Source organism: Dermochelys coriacea, chromosome 3 (genome assembly GCF_009764565.3).
Source record: "Dermochelys coriacea isolate rDerCor1 chromosome 3, rDerCor1.pri.v4, whole genome shotgun sequence".
Lineage (NCBI taxonomy): Eukaryota > Metazoa > Chordata > Testudines > Dermochelyidae > Dermochelys > Dermochelys coriacea.
In genome coordinates, this window is record NC_050070.1 from 170,672,860 (window position 1) to 170,694,432 (window position 21,573).

General features: G+C 40.7%; 1 protein-coding gene across 2 annotated transcripts in view; it reads right to left on the minus strand.

Annotated features, from left to right (window-relative positions):
* SYT14 (synaptotagmin 14) overlaps positions 1-21,573 on the minus strand; it is a 183,417-nt gene that overhangs the window by 92,016 nt on the left and 69,828 nt on the right. For both annotated transcript variants that reach the window (XM_038397632.2, XM_038397631.2), the window contains exon 4: positions 15,064-15,282. In XM_038397632.2, the coding sequence (XP_038253560.1) occupies positions 15,064-15,282 (219 nt within the window). The remainder of the gene's footprint in view (positions 1-15,063; positions 15,283-21,573) is intronic.

Sequence of the window (21,573 nt, forward strand, 5' to 3'; positions counted from 1 at the left end):
ACCCCTTACTGAATGAGGGAGGCAACCTAGTGACAGAGGATGTGGAAAAAACTAATATACTCAATGCTTTTTTTGCCTCTGTCTTCACAAACAAGGTCAGCTCCCAGACTACTGCACTGGGCAGCACAGCATGGGGAGGAGGTAACCAGCCCTCTGTGGAGAAAGAAGTGGTATGGGACTATTTAGAAAAGATGGACGAGAACAAGTCCATGGGGTCAGATGTGCTGCATGCAAGAGTGCTAAAGAAGTTGGCGGATGTGATTGCAGAGCCATTGGCCATTATCTTTGAAAACTCATGGCGATCGGGGGAGGTTCCGGACGACTGGAAAAAGGCTAATGTAGTGCCCATCTTTAAAAAAGGGAGGATTCAGGGAACTACAGGCGAGTCAGCCTCACCTCAGTCCTTGGAAAAATTATAAAGCAGGTCCTCAAGGAATCAATTCTGAAGCACTTAGAGGAGAGGAAAGTGATCAGGAACAGTCAGCATGGATTCACCAAGGGCAAGTCAAGCTTGACTAATCTAATTGCCTTCTATGACGAGATAACTGGCTCTGTGGATGAGGGGAAAGCAGTGGACGTGTTATTCCTTGACTTTAGCAAAGCTTTTGACACTGTCTCCCACAGTATTCTTGCCAGCAAGTTAAAAAAATATGGGCCGGATGAATGGACTATAAGGTGGATAGAAAGCTGGCTAGATTGTTGGGCTCAACGGGTAGTGATCAATGGCTCCATGTCTAGTTGGCAGCCGGTATCAGGCGGAGTGCCCCAAGTGTCAGTCCTGGGGCCAGTTTTGTTCAATATCTTCATTAATGATCTGGAGGATGGTGTGAATTGCACCCTCAGCAAGTTTGCAGATGACACTAAACTGGGAGGAGTGATAGATACGCTGGAGGGTAGGGATAGGATACAGAGGGACCTAGACTAATTAGAAGATTGGGCCAAAAGAAATCTGATGAGGTTCAACAAGGACAAGTGCAGAGTCCTGCACTTTGGATGGAAGAATCCCATGCACCGCTACAGACTAGGGACCAAATGGCTAGGCAGCAGTTCTGCAGAAAACTATCTATGGGTTACAGTGGACGAGACGCTGGATATAAGTCAACAGTGTGCCCTTGTTGCCAATGCAATTTTGGCCTATATAGTAGGGGTATTACCAACAGATTGAGGGACATGATCGTTTCCCTCTATTCGACACTGGTGAGGCCTCATCTGGAGTACTGTGTCCAGTTTTGGGCCCCACACTACAAGAAGGACGTGGAAAAATTGAAAAGTGTCCAGCAGAGGGCAACAAAAATGATTAGGGGACTGGAACACATGACTTATGAGGAGAGGCTGAGGGAACTGGGATTGTTTAGTCTGAGGAAGAGAAGAATGAGGGGGGATTTGATAGCTGCTTTCACCTACTTGAAAGCGGGTTCCCCAGAGGATGGATCTAGACCATTCTCAGTGGTAGCAGATGACAGAACGAGGAGCAGTGGGGGAGGTTTAGATTGGATATTAGGAAAAACTTTTTCCACTAGGAGGGTGGTGAAGCACTGGAATGCGTTACCTAGGGAGTTGGTGGAATCTCCTTCCTTTGAGATTTTTAAGATCAGGCTTGACAAAGCCCTGTCTGGGATGATTTAGTTGGGGATTGATCCTGCTTTGAGTAGGGGGTTGGACTAGATGACCTCCTGAAGTTCCTTCCAACCCTGATATTCTATTATTCTATGAAAGAATAGAAAGAACCATTCAAGCTAACATCACAACATGCAAAAGTGACATGTAAAGTAATGAAAAAGGATCCATATAAAAAGCAGCTTTCAATCTTCTGGTCTAAAAAATAATTTACATCTCCTGCTCCATTCACTGGGATCAATATCTTCTTTGGCTGCAATAGTCTGGGCTGTAGCATAGAAAGGGTGAATCAATTTTTGGTACAGAGAATAATTTAGTGGCCTTGTTCTGGAGAAGTTGCTGCAGTTTCTGAGAGGTCCTACGAATGGAAATCTTTTCTTGCTGGGTTCAATTATTCATGGTCTTCTAACACGACTAGAGGTTTTCACAGCACTGCGCTTTCTTCATTGTATCTTGAAAGGATCTTGGGCTAGTGGAAGCTAAATTGCTGGAGGGTGAGTCAAACAAATCTGCTACACTAAGACCTCCATGCCATCTTTTTGAAATGGTGTGTTCTGAGTCAAGCTCAGAGTGGTCTGAAAGGAAGGACATAGGAACATAATTCTGGAAGGGACCTCCCGAGTCATTGATTCCAGTTCTGTGCTATCCCAGTCATATAATCCTGTTCATGAATATATCAAACTCCTTCTTAAAACTAGTTTGGTTGTTTGCCTCCACCACTCCTACTTGAAGGCTGTTCCAGAACTTCATTCCTATGACAGTTAGAAGTCTTCTAATTTCCAACCTAAATTTCTTCCCCCCCGTCTAATCTGAGTCTTGGTTCTGGTTTAATTGGTACTCAAAGGGTGAAAAAAATCTGAAGCTCTGTTGAACATGTATCTGCTCAGGAGAAGCCCCAAAACATTGTTTCAGCAAGCTGGGAAAATGAATAGGATTGCCTGATTGAGGTGCTGTGAAAAGGAGCTTTTTGACATTAGCACTGGGGAGACGGTGCTAGGCAAAGGGAATTTCCAGCTGTTCTCTGGGTGCTCCAATGAAGGTACTCTTCCTATAAGATGGATGCTTAGCTAAAGGAAGAGGAAGAAAGTGCAAGAAGAAGAAATGATTACTTACCCTTGTGCAGTAACTGTGGTTCTTTGAGATGTGTCCCCCTCTTGGTGTTCCACTCTAGGTGTGCTAGCACCCCCTGCACCTTTAGTCAGAGATTTCTCATAGTGTCTATTTAGCCCACGCATACATGTCAGTCAGCGTCGTGCCCTGTGCCATTGTTATATAGCACTGCGCATGTGAACCACCCTCAGTTCCTTCTCTACTGCAAAGCTCTAAATAAGAGAACTCTGAAGCAGAGGGGAAGGAGGCCGGTAATGGAGCACCCATATGGATACACATCTCGAAGAACCACAGTTACTGCACAAGGTGACTAACCATTTCTTCTTTGTCCAAGTACTGTCCGCACAGGTGCTTCACTCTATGTAACTACCAAGCAGAACCCTGTAAGGTGGAGGTGACTTCAGAGTTGAGTCCAATACAGAGAAGAGTACCAATAAGCAGAACACAGTATCAGAAGCAGAATCATGAGTTATAGCACAGTGTTCGGTGAACGTAAGTATAGACGCTCAAGTAGCGGGTTTACAGATATCAATAATGAGGGCGTTCTTGGGGAAGGTATTAGAAGTGGCAACAGATCTTGCAGAATGAAGTGTATATTTGAAAGTGGTTGAATATTGCAAGACTCGTAACAATAGTTAATGGAGCCTGATATCCACTTGAAAAGCTTCTGGTGAGAGATTGCTGACCCTTTTAATCTATCTGCTTGCGAGACTGACAATCTGTGTGTCTTTCCGAAGGACTCTGTCCTAACCAGATAAAAGGCCAGGGCTCTCCTGACATCAAGAGTGCCTCCTGTAGCAATGCCTCCTGGTAATCTAGATGTGATTTGGGGTGGAAGACAGGCAGGTGAATTGTCTGATTGATATGGAACTCGGAAGAAACCTTGGTAAGAATTTGGGGGGGGGGGTTGCAGGGTGACCTTGACCTTAAAAAGTACCGTGAAGGGTGCCATCAGAGCCACTATTTCTCCAACCTGTTGTGCCAGTGTAATGGCTATCAGGAAGCAGGTAGCCATCGGTTCAAACCGTGGTCTTGTGAGGCACTTAAGGACCAGATTAAGATCCCATGCCAGAATAGGGCATCAGATCAGTGAATAGAGGTTTCCAAGCCCTCTGAGAAACTCAATTTGGTTGGTAGGCAAAGATGGAATAACCCTCTAACGGGGGGTGGGGGTGGAAAGCCATGATGGCTGCCAGGTGGACTCTTGTGGGGTTCATTGATAGTCCTGAGGTTTTTAGAGTTAGGAGGTATATCTGGAAGTGATGAGGTTATTGATGAAACATGCTTGAGGTCACACCAACTGTCAAACCTTGTCCATTTTTGAGAGTACATGTAACAAGTAGATTGTTTCCTGCTGTGTAATAGTAACATTTTATGCCATCTGAGCAGGTTGCCTCTGATCCCGTGAGTTACTGAAGAATTTGAAGAAGAGACCTATGGCCTCGGAGGTTGATCAAAACATCTGTTCCAGGGGACAACTCTTCAGCAGCCAATCATCCATGTAAGGGAATACTAAAATACCTTTCCTTCAGAGCTGTGCTGCTACTACCGACATGACTTTCAATAAGACCCTCAGGGCAAATGACAGGTCGAAGGGGTGCACTTGTATTGAAAATGGTCATCGCCAACAATGAAATGTAGGAATCATTTGTGGGATGGGTGAATAGCAATATGGAAATATGAATCCTGAAGGTCAAGGGCTGAGAACCAATCCCCTTACTCTACTGATGGAATTATTGCTGCACGTGTCATCATTTTGAATTTCTGTGCTTTCACATCGGTATTGATAATCTCAGTCTAGAATGGCTCTCTAACCTCCACTCTTTTTTGGTACCAGAAAGTACCTTGAATAAAACCCCTTCCCTCTGTGAAGTTGGGGACTGATTCTATGGCTCCTACTCTTTCTTGATAAAGCAAGCTCTCATAAGAGAAGTCCCTGAAGAGTGACAAGCAAGGGGTGGGGTTCATTGGTGGATGTGCAGTAAAGTGGATGGTGTATTCTGTGGAAATCATGTCCAAAACTCACTAGTCCATAGCGATCAATTCTCAGGAGCACCTGAAGTGGTGAAGGTGTAGCCAAAGGGAGAAAGGATGGTGAATCGGTGCAGCTGAAGAGGTTGAGAATAGCAATTAGAGCCTTCAACCAACCCATCAAAATTGCTGCTTGGAAGTGGGTGTGTGCGAGGAGGAAGGCTGAGAGGCAGAAAGTTTCCTTCTCTGTAATCTCTGGTTCTTTCGATGACATTCATATAACCTTTGAGAGGTAAAGAATTGAGCACGGCAGGATATCTGGGCCATCTGGAACTTACTGTGCTCCCTCTTGTAGGTGAGTGTGTAAATGCCAAGAGAAGGTAAGGTAGTTCTAGAGTCCTTTAATGTTCGCAGACTCTCATCCGTGCTAACTGCAAACAACTTAGACCCATCAAAAGGAAGGTCCTCTTCTGTATTCTGGACCTCTTTTGCGAATCCAGAAAGTTAGAGCCAGGAAGCTCTTCTCATACTTCTGCTGTAGCGTTGAATGGGTGGCAGTATCAGCAGCATCAAGAAAGGCTTGTGTGAAGTTATCTGATTAAAATATAACCATGTATATCATTGTGGCTACCACTGTTTTATAATTGCAACAAGTATGTCAAGCAAGGTGTCTATGGAAAAGTTATGATTTGCTGAATATGATTATGCTATTTGTATGCATGTATCATTTTTGTATTTGAAGTTACGAGTATTGGCTCTATACCTGTATTTCAAATATGTGGTAATGCCCACAAGGTATTTAACCTGCACATCTTGAAGGGACTATTCAAGTTAAATGGCTCATCAAGGAACATAACTCACAATGGACCACGGGAGACACCTATCTATACTTAATCAACTTTCCTGTGTACATTCCATCTGGAGTATAGGTAATGGCTTCTGCTATGACTACGCAAAATCATGCATGGACATGTGACTTGCCCGTGTGACCCCCAAACACCATCTGGTTCCCTGTAATTTTCCACAGTGAGAACAATGGGTTTCTCTTCACTTGGCAGAGGCTATAAAAGGCGCTGGAAACGTATCCATTTTGCCTCTTTCCTGCTCAAACCTCTGGACTATAAACTTATACTAATGGGAGCATTCTAATCCTCCAGTGATTTGGAAGCAACCAAAGACTTAACAAGCGAGCAGTTTATTCCATCACTTCTACAAACCTGATCCAAGAATTTTGCAATTATTATATGTATTTAATTCCTTTAACCAATTTTAACTCTCATTTTTCTTTCTTTCTTTCTTTTTCTTTCCTTTCTTTCTATAAATAAACCTTTAGATATTAGATACTAAAGGATTGGCAACAGAATGATTATTGGGTAAGAGCTGAGTTATATATTGACCTGGGTGTGTGGGTGGTCCTTTGGGATCAGAACCACCCTTTTGTTTGATGAAATAGGTTTTAAATAACCCCACATCATTAAGTCTAGTGTTTTTGGTGGTGATACAAGGACTGGAATGCCTAAGGAAACTGCTTTTCTGACTACTTGTTAGCCAGCGTGGTGAAACAAAAGTTTATTTTTGTTGCTGATTTGGTATATCTTATGGGAGAATAACTACCAGTTTTGGGTGTTTCTGCCCTATTTCTCAGCAGTTTGTCCTGAATCTGGTATTCTCAGTTGTGACCCACAGAGGCACCGTGACAGCTTGCAGAGCTGTTCTGGCAAATAATTGGCTCTCCACAATAGTTGCCTGGAACTGTTCCCTGTGCTCTGTTGGTAGGTGGTCCAGTACAGAGTTCAGTTTGGTATAATTGACATGGTTATATTTTACCGTTGACATCTGATAATTGGTGATTCTAAATTTTAAGGAGACTGAGAAATAAGACTTCCTCCCCAGTAAATCCAGACGCTTATGATCTTTTTCTTGAAGCATGGTTTTAGCATGGTGCTGCCTTCCACTTTCATTAACTGAGTCAACCACCAGAAGTTAAGTGAGAGACAGGAAAATAAAAACCACAATCCTTTGCCGGGACGTAATACTTCTTATCTTCTCTTTTCCATGTAGGTGGGATAGAAGCTAGGGTGTGCCAGATCTTCGATGGGTCCAGAAGAGCTTTGTTAACAGGCAAAGCTATGTGGGCCAATAAGGATGAACAGAGAATATCAAGCAGCTTATGATGAGGCCCTTCCACGTCCTCAAGAGGAATCTGCAAGGAATCTGCAACTCTCTTGATCAGATCCTGAAAATGTTTAAAATCATCTGCCAGAGATGGAGGAGGAGGCGGCATGACTGCTTCATTTGGAAATGAAGAGGAGATGCTGGCTGTAGGAGAAACCTCTTTATCAGCTCTAGCTTCCTGCTCCTCAAAAGATTTATTTTGAGGGTCAGGTCTCCTGGAATGAGCAGGTGAAGCAGGATGCCCCTTTTTAGACAGGTGGTTCTGGATGCTCTGGAAAATTGTTGGTGATAAGCCTCCGAAGGGTCCCAATATGAGCAAGGAGGAGGTGCATAAGGCATAGGAGGTGACACCCAAGGGAGCTCAAACCAATGAGGTGTTGGTGGTAATCATGAGCCACAAGTAGTTACAGTTTCAGTTGAGGCTTCTGGAAAGGGGCCTCTACAGGAGGGAGGGGGAGTACGCAGTATTGACACCCGAGACACCAAGGCAAGGTCTTCATCTGAATCCTCTTCCTTAAGCTAACTCTGGAATGGTGAAGTGCCTGGAGAGATCTTAAGTGAAAACAACAGTATGAGGCGAATTTCAGGCAATCTTGATGTTCTTGGTACCAACAGCACATCATAGCCAAACAGCAAAGAATCTGGCATCTCAGATACAGCCAGGTCCCAGAGGAAATGGAAGTCCTGTCATACCGAGGGTGTTATCAGTATCAAGCCTGCAGTCTGCACTGAGGTGATCATAGCTGACAGTGGTGACAGTACAGTAGATTTTGGGCACTCAGCAGGAAGCGCGGTTGCTGATGGTACCAAAGGTCTCAAGAGCTCCAATGAAAACACAATTGGAGACTGAGCGGGCTTCTTCAGTACTGAGGAAGCAGAGGAAGAGTCCTTCTTGCTGCCTCAGTCAGTTAACAGTACCTCTCTGGGCCCAAGGCTTTGCCATCTTTCGGTGTAGTCATGCTCTGGCTCCCTGAGGAGCCAGCAGCCTTGTGAGTACATGATTGGCGAGCTGGTGATGTTAGGGTAGCTGATGATACCAACAACCCTGGCTTTTTAGAGGTAGATTCTCTACCTTGTGAGCCAGGGACATGTTCCATTGAGGATTTACAGAAAGAGTCATGTGTCTTCCTCTTAGATGCCCTGGAGGTGTGGGGCATAACGGTCATGGAGGCAGATTTGCTTGGAGACCGGCACGCCGGAAGGGGTGGGGGAGAAAGGGGAGGGAGTGTCCATTGGCCTGGATCAGAAGATAGGCATAAAGTTCTCCATCATGAGCTTTATCTCTCTGTTTTTTCTGGCTCTTGATTTCATTGCTAGATAAAAGTTACACTTCTGGACGACATGAGATTTCCCAAGACAATGGATGCAGTGGGAGTGCCCGTTGCTGACCAGGATCGCCTCCCAGCATGACAGACAGCATCTGAAGCTGGGAGAACTGGGCATAACCTCCCAGTAAAAGAAAAAGCTACCCACTTGCTAATATCTATTTAAATATAAAGAAAAGAAAATAATACTTAAAGAAAAAATAAGCTAAAAATTACTATTACTAAGTATAGAAACTAATTCTAATATTACTACTGACCATTAATAAAAGAAGTGGAAAGTTGAGGAAATCTCAACGAGACAACTGCCAGAGCTCTGTCTGAGTGGCTGAGAAGGAACTGAGGATAGTTCGCCTATGCAGTGCTATATAACAGCAGCACAGGGCACGAGACTGACTGACACACACGCAGGCTGAACGGACACTGCTATGAGAAATCTCCAATCAAAGGCACAGGGGGTGCTAGCATACCTAGAGTGGAGCACCCATAGGGACACTACTGGAAGAAGAATCAGAGGTCTCAGAGTTCCAGAGAAACCTCTGCCTTCCTATTCAGAGACACGAAACTGAGCAGCAACGTGGCTGCAGTCCAATAGATATGTAAGCATACCGTGCTGATAGCCTAGCTGGGGAAAAGAGATGGAGAAGTGTAAAAAAAAAAAACTACAAGAGAAACCTCTTGCTCTACCTTCACAATGTACAAAAGGCCAATAAAAGCCAGTACCATATGCCTGACAGAGCAGCAGATTCTCATTTAAGAGAACTTCTGTTTTCTCGCTGTAATCTTTTAGTATTTCCATATGTTTTCAAAAACCCTTGTGAAGAGTAAGACACAAATTAATCTTACAGACCAAATCTTTGAACAACCTAGTCTTTAGCCACAGGACTACTGACTGCAGTGTTGTTAAAAATACTTTAAAATAGGATGGAGATGGAATCGACGGTTGTACTGTACTGGTAAGTGTAGCTAACTTGAGAACACCTAAATATTCCTTAAAGCTTTCTTTCTTTTTCTTTATGTTGCCGCTGACTTTGTCTCACAATTCCAACTATGTTACCACATATCAAGTGGTACTGAGGATTTCCTGATATAAGCAACAACAGCAGTGTCAATTTTGGGAACTATGCCCCAGATTTACTGGCTATCATTTGGAATTCAGCTGATCAAGAGATTTGGGAAAGCATGCTTAGTCAGGGGCATCCAAGGTGTACTTAGACATTTTTGCATGTTCTCATGAATATAAAAAGCAAAATCCTTTTCACTCTTTTGGGTAACTCGAATTTAGAGGATTTCTTGCTTTAGAAAGAAGGAAAAATCTAGAGCTTTTGACGTATGTCTGCAATGTCTCAGTTTCACCACGTTTATCTTAATATTATCAACTTCAAAAAACTTATCTTCAGGAACCGCAGGAGACTGTTTCTCTAAAGAAAAAATGCTGCCCTCTTCTGTAGAACTGTTAGAAGAGGACAAAGGCATGACAATTTTTAGATTTAATAAGGAGCTACGACAGGATATATTAAAAGGGCCACTGTGACAGATTAGATAATGTCTGTTGAGAAATCATATTTCAGATGAATTGGAACTAAGAAAGTAGGGTCACTTTAAAATTATGACAGAGAGATACTGACAAATTGCCTTAGGTTTAAAAACATAAAAGGACAGTCACCTTAAAACTAATTGTTGTAAACAAACAATTCTTTATTTATATTAATATTTAGCAGCTTGGATTATAAGAAATGAAATAATTTATTTACTTTTTTTAAAAAGAATTTTAATGAAGTATGAAATATTCACTCTGTGCTGAAATAAAGAATTTTTCACATGTAAAAGTGGATCAGATCCTGCAAATCAGATAACATTCTGTAAGGAAGATTACTTTATATGTAACAGGATCATAGCAGCATTTGAAATGCTAGGAAAAATAACTATACGTACAGTAAAGAGGGGATATAATTAAAAGTGATATACAATCACATTGGTATAGGAACAAGGAACAGAGATTATTTCACTCTCCCTGAGAAAACATTATTGTCAAGATGTAAATGCCACAGATACTTTCTTGGTTAATATGAGTAAGTAGACACCTGACCACATAAAAAGAGGGTATAACAGGATGGCAAAAAAAAGGAAACTGACACTGGGATCTGAATAGACATCTAGTATGTCATGGAGAATGGCACATGTCCAAATCCTGGTGAAACTGACAGAGGTCTGGAAATGTAGGCATTACATTTGCTTATCTCTTTTCTGTGACTTCAACAATTTGAGCCTATCTGTGCAACGTGAGGGAGTTTCAGGCCTAGGTACATCTTCTGTGCCTTTTAACCTTGCTTTGACTTGATCTTTTCTTAATTTTGTAATAAACTAGGGTTTAAAGACACATTTGTATCTTAGACTGAGGTAGTTCACTACAGCTTGTCAGATGAGAGGTAAAATTATCCTTTGGCCTATGCAGAAAAGCCTGAATCTAAATCCAGTTCAGGTTAAACTTCCATTACGAAGGTAAATTTTGATTCTGCAGAATCTTAATATATCATATTTGCTACAGAAATACATGAAGCAAGACAGATCCAGCTCATAAGCTGTGTTTGAACTCCTGGAATTAGCAGAACACTATTTTTCTAACTAAAATACTTAACGAAAGATTCATGGAGCAAATTAAAATGGAGTCATAAAACAATGCAGGTAAAAACACAAAACCAGAAGTAATATTATAAAAATATTGATAAGTTGTTATTACTTGTTTTTTCCATTTGAAGATTATTAGACATGCTATACAATGATATGTCAATTTCTACACAGTACTTCTAGGTGGAAAGAAAGATTAATATGCCACCTAGAGGACAAAAGAATGATAACAAAATATGCCACATTCTCTTATATTTCCAAGCTTCAAAATAACAACTTTTCAGAATATATGCATCCTGTAAATGTGAAATTAAATACAATATACTGGTCAAGTATTGATACATGTTTTGTAATTAATGTCAGTATTATATTAGTAGTATAAGAAGATTTAGGATATTATCATTGAATTTTTACACTTTGGGATTACAAAAATCAAGTAATATATATAGCAGTGCAATCTTACTTAACCTCATGTGTTAACCACAAGATTCTGTTTCTTGCCTGTCCTGTTGTAAGATTTTATGTACATGTTGTTGTTTTTTAAACAAACAAGAGCACGACTAGCCAAATAAAAAAGTAAACAAAAATATAAGTAAATTGTTAAAGTGCAGAAAAGACACCTATTGGTAAAAATACATATATGGGTCCCTCCTTTGAAAATATATAGTAGGGCATATACTGTGACAGAACTACTAATTAATTGCCCCCCCTCAAAAAAAATAGCACACGTTTCTAAAAATGGAAAACCATTGTAGTTTTATCAGCTCATATTGCTCCTGACCTATGGTGGAATTCCTGTTGATTTCAGTAGGAGTTATGCACAGGGATTGAAGGCTTTAATGTTCTGAAAGTGGGACTAAAATATAGAAGTAGAAAAGATTAAACACATTTGTGAAAATCTAAAAAGACGGGGAGCAAAGATGTTACTAAGTACTAAAACTGTTTATTTCTTATATGACATTTTCCTTAAGTACACAGAGTAATGTTGTTCCTTTTTCCAAAGAATTAAGAAATTTCTCTATTATTTGTCTTTACATCATCTATATTTATAGTTTAACACGAAGTTATATCAAGTAAACTAAAACTAAACTATTTATTGAAAAATATCAGTTAGGATTGCTGTGCTGCCTCATAGCATTAAGGATTCATGTCCAGGTTTCAGAAACAGTAAGACTTGACATTGCATAATTTACACTGAAACAAAATGACTAAAAAGTTCCTTGATGTTCTTCGCTTTTAATCTGAGACTGTAACTTCAAATGTTTAAACATTGTTCTCTGAACATGTCTGAACTGGCTGGTTGTACGCTCCAGCCTCTTTTTATGAACTGCAGGTGTTTTTTTATCAGGTTCCCACTTTCTTTGTCACTAAAGCTCTAGGATGTGAAGCTTGCCTTTCTTGGTGAATAGAACGCAACCATGCATACTCTTCCTTGTCTTTTCCTGTATTCAGAGCAAATTTGTATGGAATATATTTTAATAATGATGCAAGGAATTTGCTGTTGTATTTGAAATTGTTTTGGAAGAACTACGAAGTATCAACAAAATATATACTGTAGTGTACCACCTTCAGGTCATAACATATTATAAAGAACACTATGATTTTTTTTTGTTGATTTGTGTAACATTATTGAGCAGCATCTCATGGAGACTAATGGCTACAGAAATAATTATAAAACATGGCCCTGATTCTACAAATGCTTTGCTCACAACTGCAGGTTTTCTGGCAGACAACACTGCTGGAGCTCAGCTCTTGATGACAGCAAATGCAAAATAAGTATTCAAAAAACTCTGATAAATATTACTTTGACATTTTTTCTGTAAATTAAAATATAGAACATATATGCAAATAACCTGAAATTGAACATATTTTAAATCAAACTTTTTAAAATTTCCTTTAATTTTTTTCTACAAACATTTCCATTATAATAAATTAAATTAGTCAATTTACCACCTAAGTTGTTGACCATTTTTTTTGTGACAATTATCCCATTTCTTGAATGGAGACACTGTCTGGAAGCATGGGCACTGATGACATCTGCAGCAGGCTGGCAGACTCCTAGCTGCTGTGCTTAGAACCTGCCAAGAATGGTCCATCTATCATGGACTCCAATCATGTTCTAAATTTCCAGCTTGAAGAATAAGGACTCCAGCTCAGGGGGAAGACAGCACAAGCCCCAGCTTTTTGCCCCAGGACGCAAAAGAAGGTGGCTGGTAAAATCTCACTGCCCCTGCAAGACAAGCTCGGGAGCAGGGAAGGGGAGGGGAAGTTTAGGAGATGGGTTCAGATTCAAATCTCAGAAACTTTGAGGTAGGAGGAAGTGAGCAAGTGGGAGCCACTTGAAAGGAAAGAGGCAAACAGCATTGAGGCTACATTAGATTCTGTATCTTTCTTCTCCTATTTGCTGATGGCAACATCTCCCTTTCCCAACCCCAGCTAGTATCCCCTATAATTCTCCCTTCAAGTAGCTCCAGGTGAAGCTGGCTCCCCACATAGCATGGAGTACATAGATGTTGGGGGGAAAAGGCAGCAGGGTAGGAGAGGGAATGTAGATGTTGCTGTTGGCAGGTTTAAGTAGATAAAAGGAACTGAAAGAGAAAACACATCCTTCTACCCTTACTCATCTTTGCCTTTCTCCCAATGCTTCCTGAGCAAACAATAACCATCACTTCTCCTTTTTCCTCCCTAAATGCTGAGACTCAAGCTCGCCAATCTCCTAAAATGCGGTTTTGAAGCAAAAGGACTGAGGAATTTAGATGTGAAGACTGAAAAAGAATGATCTTACTCTGCTGTGAGCTTCAAGTATGGTGTACCTGTTCTATCTCTGTGTCCTGCCATAGGAAGTACCCATCCAGCCCCTGCTTCCAACCTAAGAAGTGGAAGAAAGGGTCACAAAAATAACATCTCTTTTAGCTGAAGTGGTAAATGGACATTTTTCCAAAACAAAAACAAATTAGCTCTCACATTATGAAAAGACTTTCCAAATTTGTAAGGATGTTTTTAGGTTGCAAGCTATACTTAAATGTAAACTCTGGTACATGAGATGTATTGCTTTTTCCTAGGAAAAATTATTTAATCTTTAAAAATATAGTGTCGATTAAAATACACTTGCAGTTTTATTACATGTACAATTAAAATGTCTAATTACTCCATCAAGAAAGTCTTACCATTGCACCCACATGAAAAATACAACCTGATTTTTTTTTTTAAACTGGACCTCAGCCAGAACTCCGTTTTTATGCTTGGAAATGCTTACAGATACAATTTTGCACCTGGAACTATTTCCAGATGCAAATGATACAATTTTGACATCTCAGTGACTGACTGTGTACTTAGCTATCTACACGGCAATCATGGGGGATGATTGCAGCTTGTGTAGACATACCTTAGCTAGCTTTAATCTAGCACGTTTGGATACCAGTAAAGCCGTAGCAGCACAAGATTCAGCATGGCTGTACAAGCCCACTCAGAACCCTGGGTAATTACTCAGCTGGCTAGCCTGAGCTGAAGCTCAGGCTGCCATGGCTTCACTGCTAAGAGTACCTGAATTAGCTAAATTAAAGCTAGTTCGGGTATGTCTGTCTACTCAAGCTGCAATCACACCTCACAACTGCAGTATAGGCACACCCTAACTGACATGAACTGAAGATTCAAAAATATGCCAAAAAAAAGGATCTATTTTCAAAATTTGACCTTTAGGTATTTTTATTAACAAAACAAATTTTTTTGGTTCTTAACTCCTGTGATTTAAAAGACATGAGACATTCCTGTCATTTACATGCTAATAACATAATAGAATAAATTCCACTGAAAGATAAGCTATACTTTGGAGCTATAAAAGTCAACATAAGCATGAAGTATACCTCTGTACAAAGGATCCAGCAAGTATGTCTTGTAATTTTGTACCTATACTACTTCATCAGGAGCCACCATGTTTCCCTCTTAATCCCACAAAAATCAGCTTAAAAGGAGTTCTTCCAAAAAAAAATGTTACTGTTGGTAAAGTTGCATGATATTAATTCCTCCCATATTAAATTCCATATGCAGTGCTTTTGGGAAGGACATGAAAGCATGTTGGTACCCGTCTTTTGTAATGTATGCAGATATAGAAAAATATTTTAGAGTTACCAGCAGATAGTGACTATTTCTAAGCCAGACTGTCTTTAACTGCAACATTCTTATCCACAGTGTAACCTGAAGGTGAGGGATGATGGGAGAAATATTGTAAATCACATCTTACCTTCGTCTATTGAGGCTTCACTACTGTACCCATCATACTCTGCAGACAGAGGGCTATATTTTTGTCTAGTTTCCCAAATGTAATTTTTTTGCTGTCTGCTATCTACCATTGGTGGCCTGGAACTTTGTGTTCTGGACAAGGCCTCATGGTATTTACCCACTGCCTCGTCTTCACTTTCAGAGGAGGAACCATTCTGGTCTTTATTCATGTACGAGTTGTCTGTTTGAAGAAAACAGAACAGTAAATGACAAATGATAGCTTGAGAGAGTAAAACAAATTAATCAATACAATTTAAATATTTTCAATGTTTACTGAAATTTTTTAAGAAAAACAAAATATATTTAACCAACTTTTGTCATCGTTTTACATAGGTACTAGATTGAACTGCAATACTCAGAAATTTTTATTATTTTTCTACAAATGCAGAAAAATTACAACTTCCTAAATATTATACAGTATATTTAATGGGAAATAAGCTATGGGCTTTTTTTTGAGGAAGCACACTTATCCAATTTCTTGAATCTCTTTATTTAAGAAACAAAATTCCCAAAGATTTTATGTAATCACAGACAACATAATTTAATGTCATATTTTGGATTACTGACTCATATTAGAAATTTAACTCCTGATTCTCTCCTGTCAAGGGACTGATGGTGTAGAATATGGTATAAATAAAATTCTGATGTCAAAATAAAACAGATGACAAAATTACATAAAATATTTCAGGTTAATAACACCTAAGGGAAAAAATGGTACGGTAATACCGTTGCTACGTTTTAAAAGAGAATCAAACAAGTTGACCAATATGTTCATAGCTAAAAACAGAAGCTTTACAATACAGGCACATACCAATAGTTGTGAAAGATGTAGAAAAGTACTCAGTTAAATGAAAATCAAAATGGACATACAGAATCTTATTTTACTTAAACAACTGACTATTTTCCTCAAACCTGAAATTAATACAGATTCTCATAGCAGCCACCTGGCAATAGTTAAGGTTGCATAAAAGTTTATATTCTAACCTCTGTTTTTATCCAGTCATAAATTCTGAAATCACCACATTTGTGTTTAAAATTTTCCAACTTAGTGTCTTTTCAAGGTTTTTTGTTTGTTTTTTAAAGTTTAAACAGCTGTTTTCAGAATGAAGGAGTGAAAAACAAACATGTTCCATTTTAAAAAACCTACGAGGTTTTTAGTTAGTTTTTTAAAAAATCCTCCACTTGAAATGGCTACAGTTGAAAAGTTGAAATTTAACAGGAAAATAGCTCAGTTCAGATGGCCAGTACAAGGTCTACACTATTTTTAAGTTCCACTTAACCCCTGTACAGAAATATAACACCATGTAACTATGAGGCCTTAAATAGAAATTATGTAGCGCATTATGTAGTGCATATATACACCATAGTGCATAGTGCACTCTATCCCAAATTAATATCCAAAAATAATAAGCTGGATAAGTACTTCCCAAGCAGACTTAGTTTCACATTGAACTGGCTAGTAACATAAATTGTTGCATATTAATTGGAATAATTAGGGCTGAGACTTTGTATGGTGTGCAAGGGCTGGGGAAAGACTCCTGCAGTTTGCTGGGGGCCGGCACCTCCTATGGTGTGCAAAAGGATTAAGGAAGGGTTCTGACCAATTTTGTAAGCTACACAGTAGCTGAAACAAAGGTTTGTGTGGATCTTAAGATCTGAGAGGGATAAGGATGGGCTCCTGAGAACCTGATAAAGGTCAGCAGGATCGTTGTCTGCAACTCCAATGAACTGCATATGGTCAGCAGAAGCCCTTGCCTTTGCCCCTCCTCACTTTGGGAGCTCCACCGATGGGGAAGGCATTTCGCTGAAGAAAATCATGAACAGAAGCTCTTTTCCAGTGAAGATTAGGAATGTAGCCAGACTAGAATGAAGTCTTCCCCAAGTGTGGAGTTCTTAAACTGCACAGGAAAGCGGCTCTCTCCTGTACATTTTAGCATACCCACATGAGCTGCACAAATAGGTTGGTTACGGCTACATGCATTACTAACTTAAGTGCACACTAGCCTCCTCAACTATGATTACAATTTAAGCCAAAGTTTATCATTTAAATTGGTGTACGTGGGCAGTGACTAATTTGAGCAAATCTCAAACAAAGGAGAGGGGCATTCTAGTGGTATAAGAATGGCCATACTGGATCAGACCAAAGGTCCATCTAGCCCAGTAGCTGTCTTCCAACAGTGACAAATGCCAGGTCCTCCAGAAGGAATTAACAGAACAGGTAATCATCAAGTGATCCATCCCCTGTTGCCCATTCCCAGCTTTTGGCAAACAGAGGCAAGGAACACCATCCCTGCCCATCCTGGCTGATGGCCATTGATGGACCTATCCTCCATGAATTTATTAGTTCTTTGTTGAACCATGTTATAGTCTTGGCCTTCACAACAACCTTTGACATGGAGTCCCACAGGTTGACTGTGAGTTGTGTGAAAAAATGCTTCCTTTTGTTTGTTTTAAACCTGCTGCCTATTAATATCATTTGGTGACCCTTGTGTTATGAGAAGTAGTAAATAACACTTCCTTATTTACTTTATCCAGACCAGTCATGATTTTATAGACCTCTATCATACCCCCCTTACTTGTCTCTTTTCCAAGATGAAAAGTTCCAGTCTTATTAATCTCTCCTCTTATGGAAGACGTTTCATACCCCTAATCATTTTTGTTGCCCTTTTCTTAACCTTTTCCAATTCCAATTTGTTTTTTTGTTTTTTTTAAGATGGGGCAACCACAGCTGCACACAGTATTCAAGATGTGGCTGTTCCATGGATTTATATAGAGGCAATATGATGTTTTCTGTCTTATTACCTACCCCTTTCTTAATGATTCCCAACATTCTGTTCACTTTTTTGGCTGCCGCTGCACACTGAGTGAATGTTTTCAGAGAACTATCCACAATGACTCCAAGATCTCTTTCTTGAGTGGTAACAGCTATTTTAGACCCCATTATTTTATGTGTAGTTGGGATTATGTTTTCCAATGTGAATTACGTTGTATTTATCAACATTGAATTTCATCTGCCATTTTGTTGCCCAATTACCCAGTTTTGTGAGATCCTTTTGTAGCTCTTCGCAGTCTGTTTGGCACTTAACTATCTTGAATAGTTTTGTATCATCTGCAAATTTTGCCACCTCCCCATTTATCCCTTTTTCCAGATCATTTATGAATATGTTGAATAGGACTGGTCCCAGTATAGACCCCTGGGGGACACCACTATTTACCTCTCTCCAATCTAGCCAAGAAATTCCATATTACAAAGTCCCTGCCTCATTCACCACACCCCTTCCAATTTCCGCAACAAATGAGGCAGAAGTACTAAAGGCCTTTTTCACTAAACAACCCTGCATGGCCCATCCTGTGCTCTGAATCAAACAGGGCTTGTGGAAAAAAATAGCATGTGACCATCTAATTAAAGATTGTATCACAACGCATATGCACAAGGGAGCCAAATTAAGGTTGCATGGACAACTTTAAAACTGACATTTCCTACATTTTTTGCAATCAATGTTTTTTTTTCTACATAAGGTTTTTTATGTGCAACTTCCCAGATTTCTGAAAAACTAAACTGAAATAACAAATTCCACCATGTGGAATCATACTGACACCCACATGAGTCATCAGAAGAACTGAAATCCTTAGATTCACAGCACAGACCTTTGCCAATTTAGCTAACGGAATTATGGTGGCACCAGCAGAAGGTTCTCATCCTCTGTGTGGACCAGCCACTAGAGGAGGAGGAGACACACACTTTGCCAGTGGATTTCACATACATTTGCTGACATTCTAGGTTCTGAAGAGGAGTGTGTTCTAGTGGTCACAGACCCTTCTCCCCACTTTTCCCCAAGCCTGACCCCGTCCACCCCATTCCCTCTACTCTGTCCCTCTCTTGCCTCTTCCCTGCCCCCCACCTCTTCACCCTAATCCCCATCACTAGCCCCTTGCCCTAACCCAGGTCTTACTGCTTAGCCAACCCCCATTCCACCTACGAGTTCCTCATCCCAGTCCCATTCTCCCTACCCAGTGAGTCTCCCTACCTGGGCTTCTCATCTGAGTCCTGTATTCCCTCCACCTCAACTCCTAGTTCCAGTCAACTGCCATGGCCTCCTTCTCTCCTCAGTTTCTTTGCCCACCCATTTCTGGAACTCACACCCCAGCTCCACATTCAATCTCAGTCTCTCTAACCCAGCCCTTATCTCCCAGTCTAGTCATTTCCCATTCCCACCCCCACACCTCTCCCAATCCCAGTCAACTTCATCCAGTGGACTCTGCATTACACTCAGGCAGTTTCTTCCTCTACAAAAACTGAGAATCAGCAGAGGGAACACTGAAGACACAGGGGGGAGTCTCCCAATTGTTAGTTGTGATGCCTGACCCCAAAATAGCCCACAGAACTCAGAAGCAGCAACGGCTCAGAAAGTCCTGTTTGGCCTCTGCAGCCCTGGAATGGAGCATGCCCAGCGCAGACAGAGTCTTATGAGAACTTAGCTCACAGACTATAACAAACTGTGATGTTATCTGATTAAAATATGACCATATAGGTAATTGTTGCAACCACTGTTATATATTTGCAGCAAATCTTGTACAAAGGTTGTCAAGTGAGGTGTCTATGAAAAGGTTATGATTTGCTGGTTATGATTATGCTATCTGTATACATGTAACAGTTTTGTATTTGAAGGTATAAGTATTGGCTCTTTACCTGGATTTCAAATGTTTGCTCCTGGGGTACTGCCCACAAGGTAGCTCACCAGCACATCTTGGAGGGACTATTCAAGTTAAGTGGTTCATCACTTGGTTGACAATGGACCATAGGAGACGCCCATCTACACTGAGTGGACTGTCATGTAAATGTGCTTCCTGCAATGACTAGGGAAACTGGGCATGAACATGTGACTTGCCAATGTGACTCCAAACTCCATCTTGTTGCTGTAATTTTCCACAGTAAGAACAATGGAATGCCCTCCACATGGCAAAAGCTATAAAAGGCCCTAGAAACTCCTCCATTTTATCTTCAATTCTGCTTCTTATCTCTGGAGGAACTTTGCTACAAACTGAAGCTCTGAACAAAGGACAATGACCCATCCAAGCTGTGGATGTACTCCAGAGACTTGATTTAACCCAGCAGTTTATTCCATCACTGGTACAAGCCTGAACCAACAACTTTGCCATTACTTTATGTAATTGGTTCCTTTAACCAATTTTAACTCTCACCTTTCTTTCTTTTTATAAATAAGCCTTTAGATTTTAGATAATAAAGGATTGGCATCAGCATGATTTTCGGGTAAGATCTAAGTTATATATTGACCTGGGTGTGTGGCTGGTCCTTTGGGATCAGAAGAACCTATTATATGATGAGACTGGTTGTAAAGAACCACTCATCTCTGAATCCAGTGTTTTTGGTGGTGATATAAGAATTGAAATGCCTGAGGAAACTGCCTTTATGTTTTCTTATTAGCCAGTGCGGTGAAATGGGAGATTACTTTTGTGGTTGGTTTGGTATATCTTATAAAAGAATAACCACTAGTTTTGGGTTGTGTTTGCCCTATTTCTCAGCAATTCATCCTGAATTTGGCATCCTCAGTTGTGACCCACTAAGGCATAGTTACAAAAGCCTCTATTGAGTACTTACAAATTGCAATTTTCCCAGAGGTTTATAACTTAGTCTAATTTGGGCAGTTTTTCCACAGAAACAGCAAAAGGCACTTCCCTTACAACAGAACAACCCCCTCAAATTTCAAGCTCTTGCTCCATAGCAGGGAGGTGCAAAATCATCTCAATGAAATTGTGATAAGATTTTTTTTTTTTTTTTAACATGGGCCAATTTATTTTTCCCTAATCTCATTCCTGGAACCGGCTGAAGTGTTTTAGCTGAAACTTAAACAAAACTATAGCAAGGAGGCATGGCTTCCCTCTGAAACTGACAGGGAGAGACCACAACCTGCCCTCTGGTGGGCTGAGCCAGGAAGGCCAAGCCCAGCCCATCAGAAGCAGAGGGGCAGGACAGGAACCAAAAGTATGAAAGGCAGGTCCTGCAGCTCAGTTGGGCTGGAGCTGTCAAGGGAGACAGATGCATCTCATATGAGGCTGGAACCTGAAAAGGATCTCAGCCATACTGAGATCTTGCTATAGCAACCGGCCAATCAAGATGCCGAGGGGTTGCGGTGACTACCACTGGCCACCTGCCCTCGGAAGATAGAGGACACCCACAAAATGGAGGTACCACATAAAAGGGATGTAGGAAGTAGCCCAGGCAAACTAGACTACAGTCTGGTTGAGTCTTGGCTTGATTCTAGATCAGTGTGTTGTGGGCAGATCCCCACTGACCCAGTGGCAGAACACTCCACCACTAGTATTGCCCTGGACTAGAACCCAGTGAAGTAGAGTGGGCCTGGGTCTCCCTGCCCCCCTACCCCTAGGATGACAACCTCTCCATCTTTAGGCCAGTTCTAGGTTTTTGGCCATCTGCTAGAGTAAGGACGCC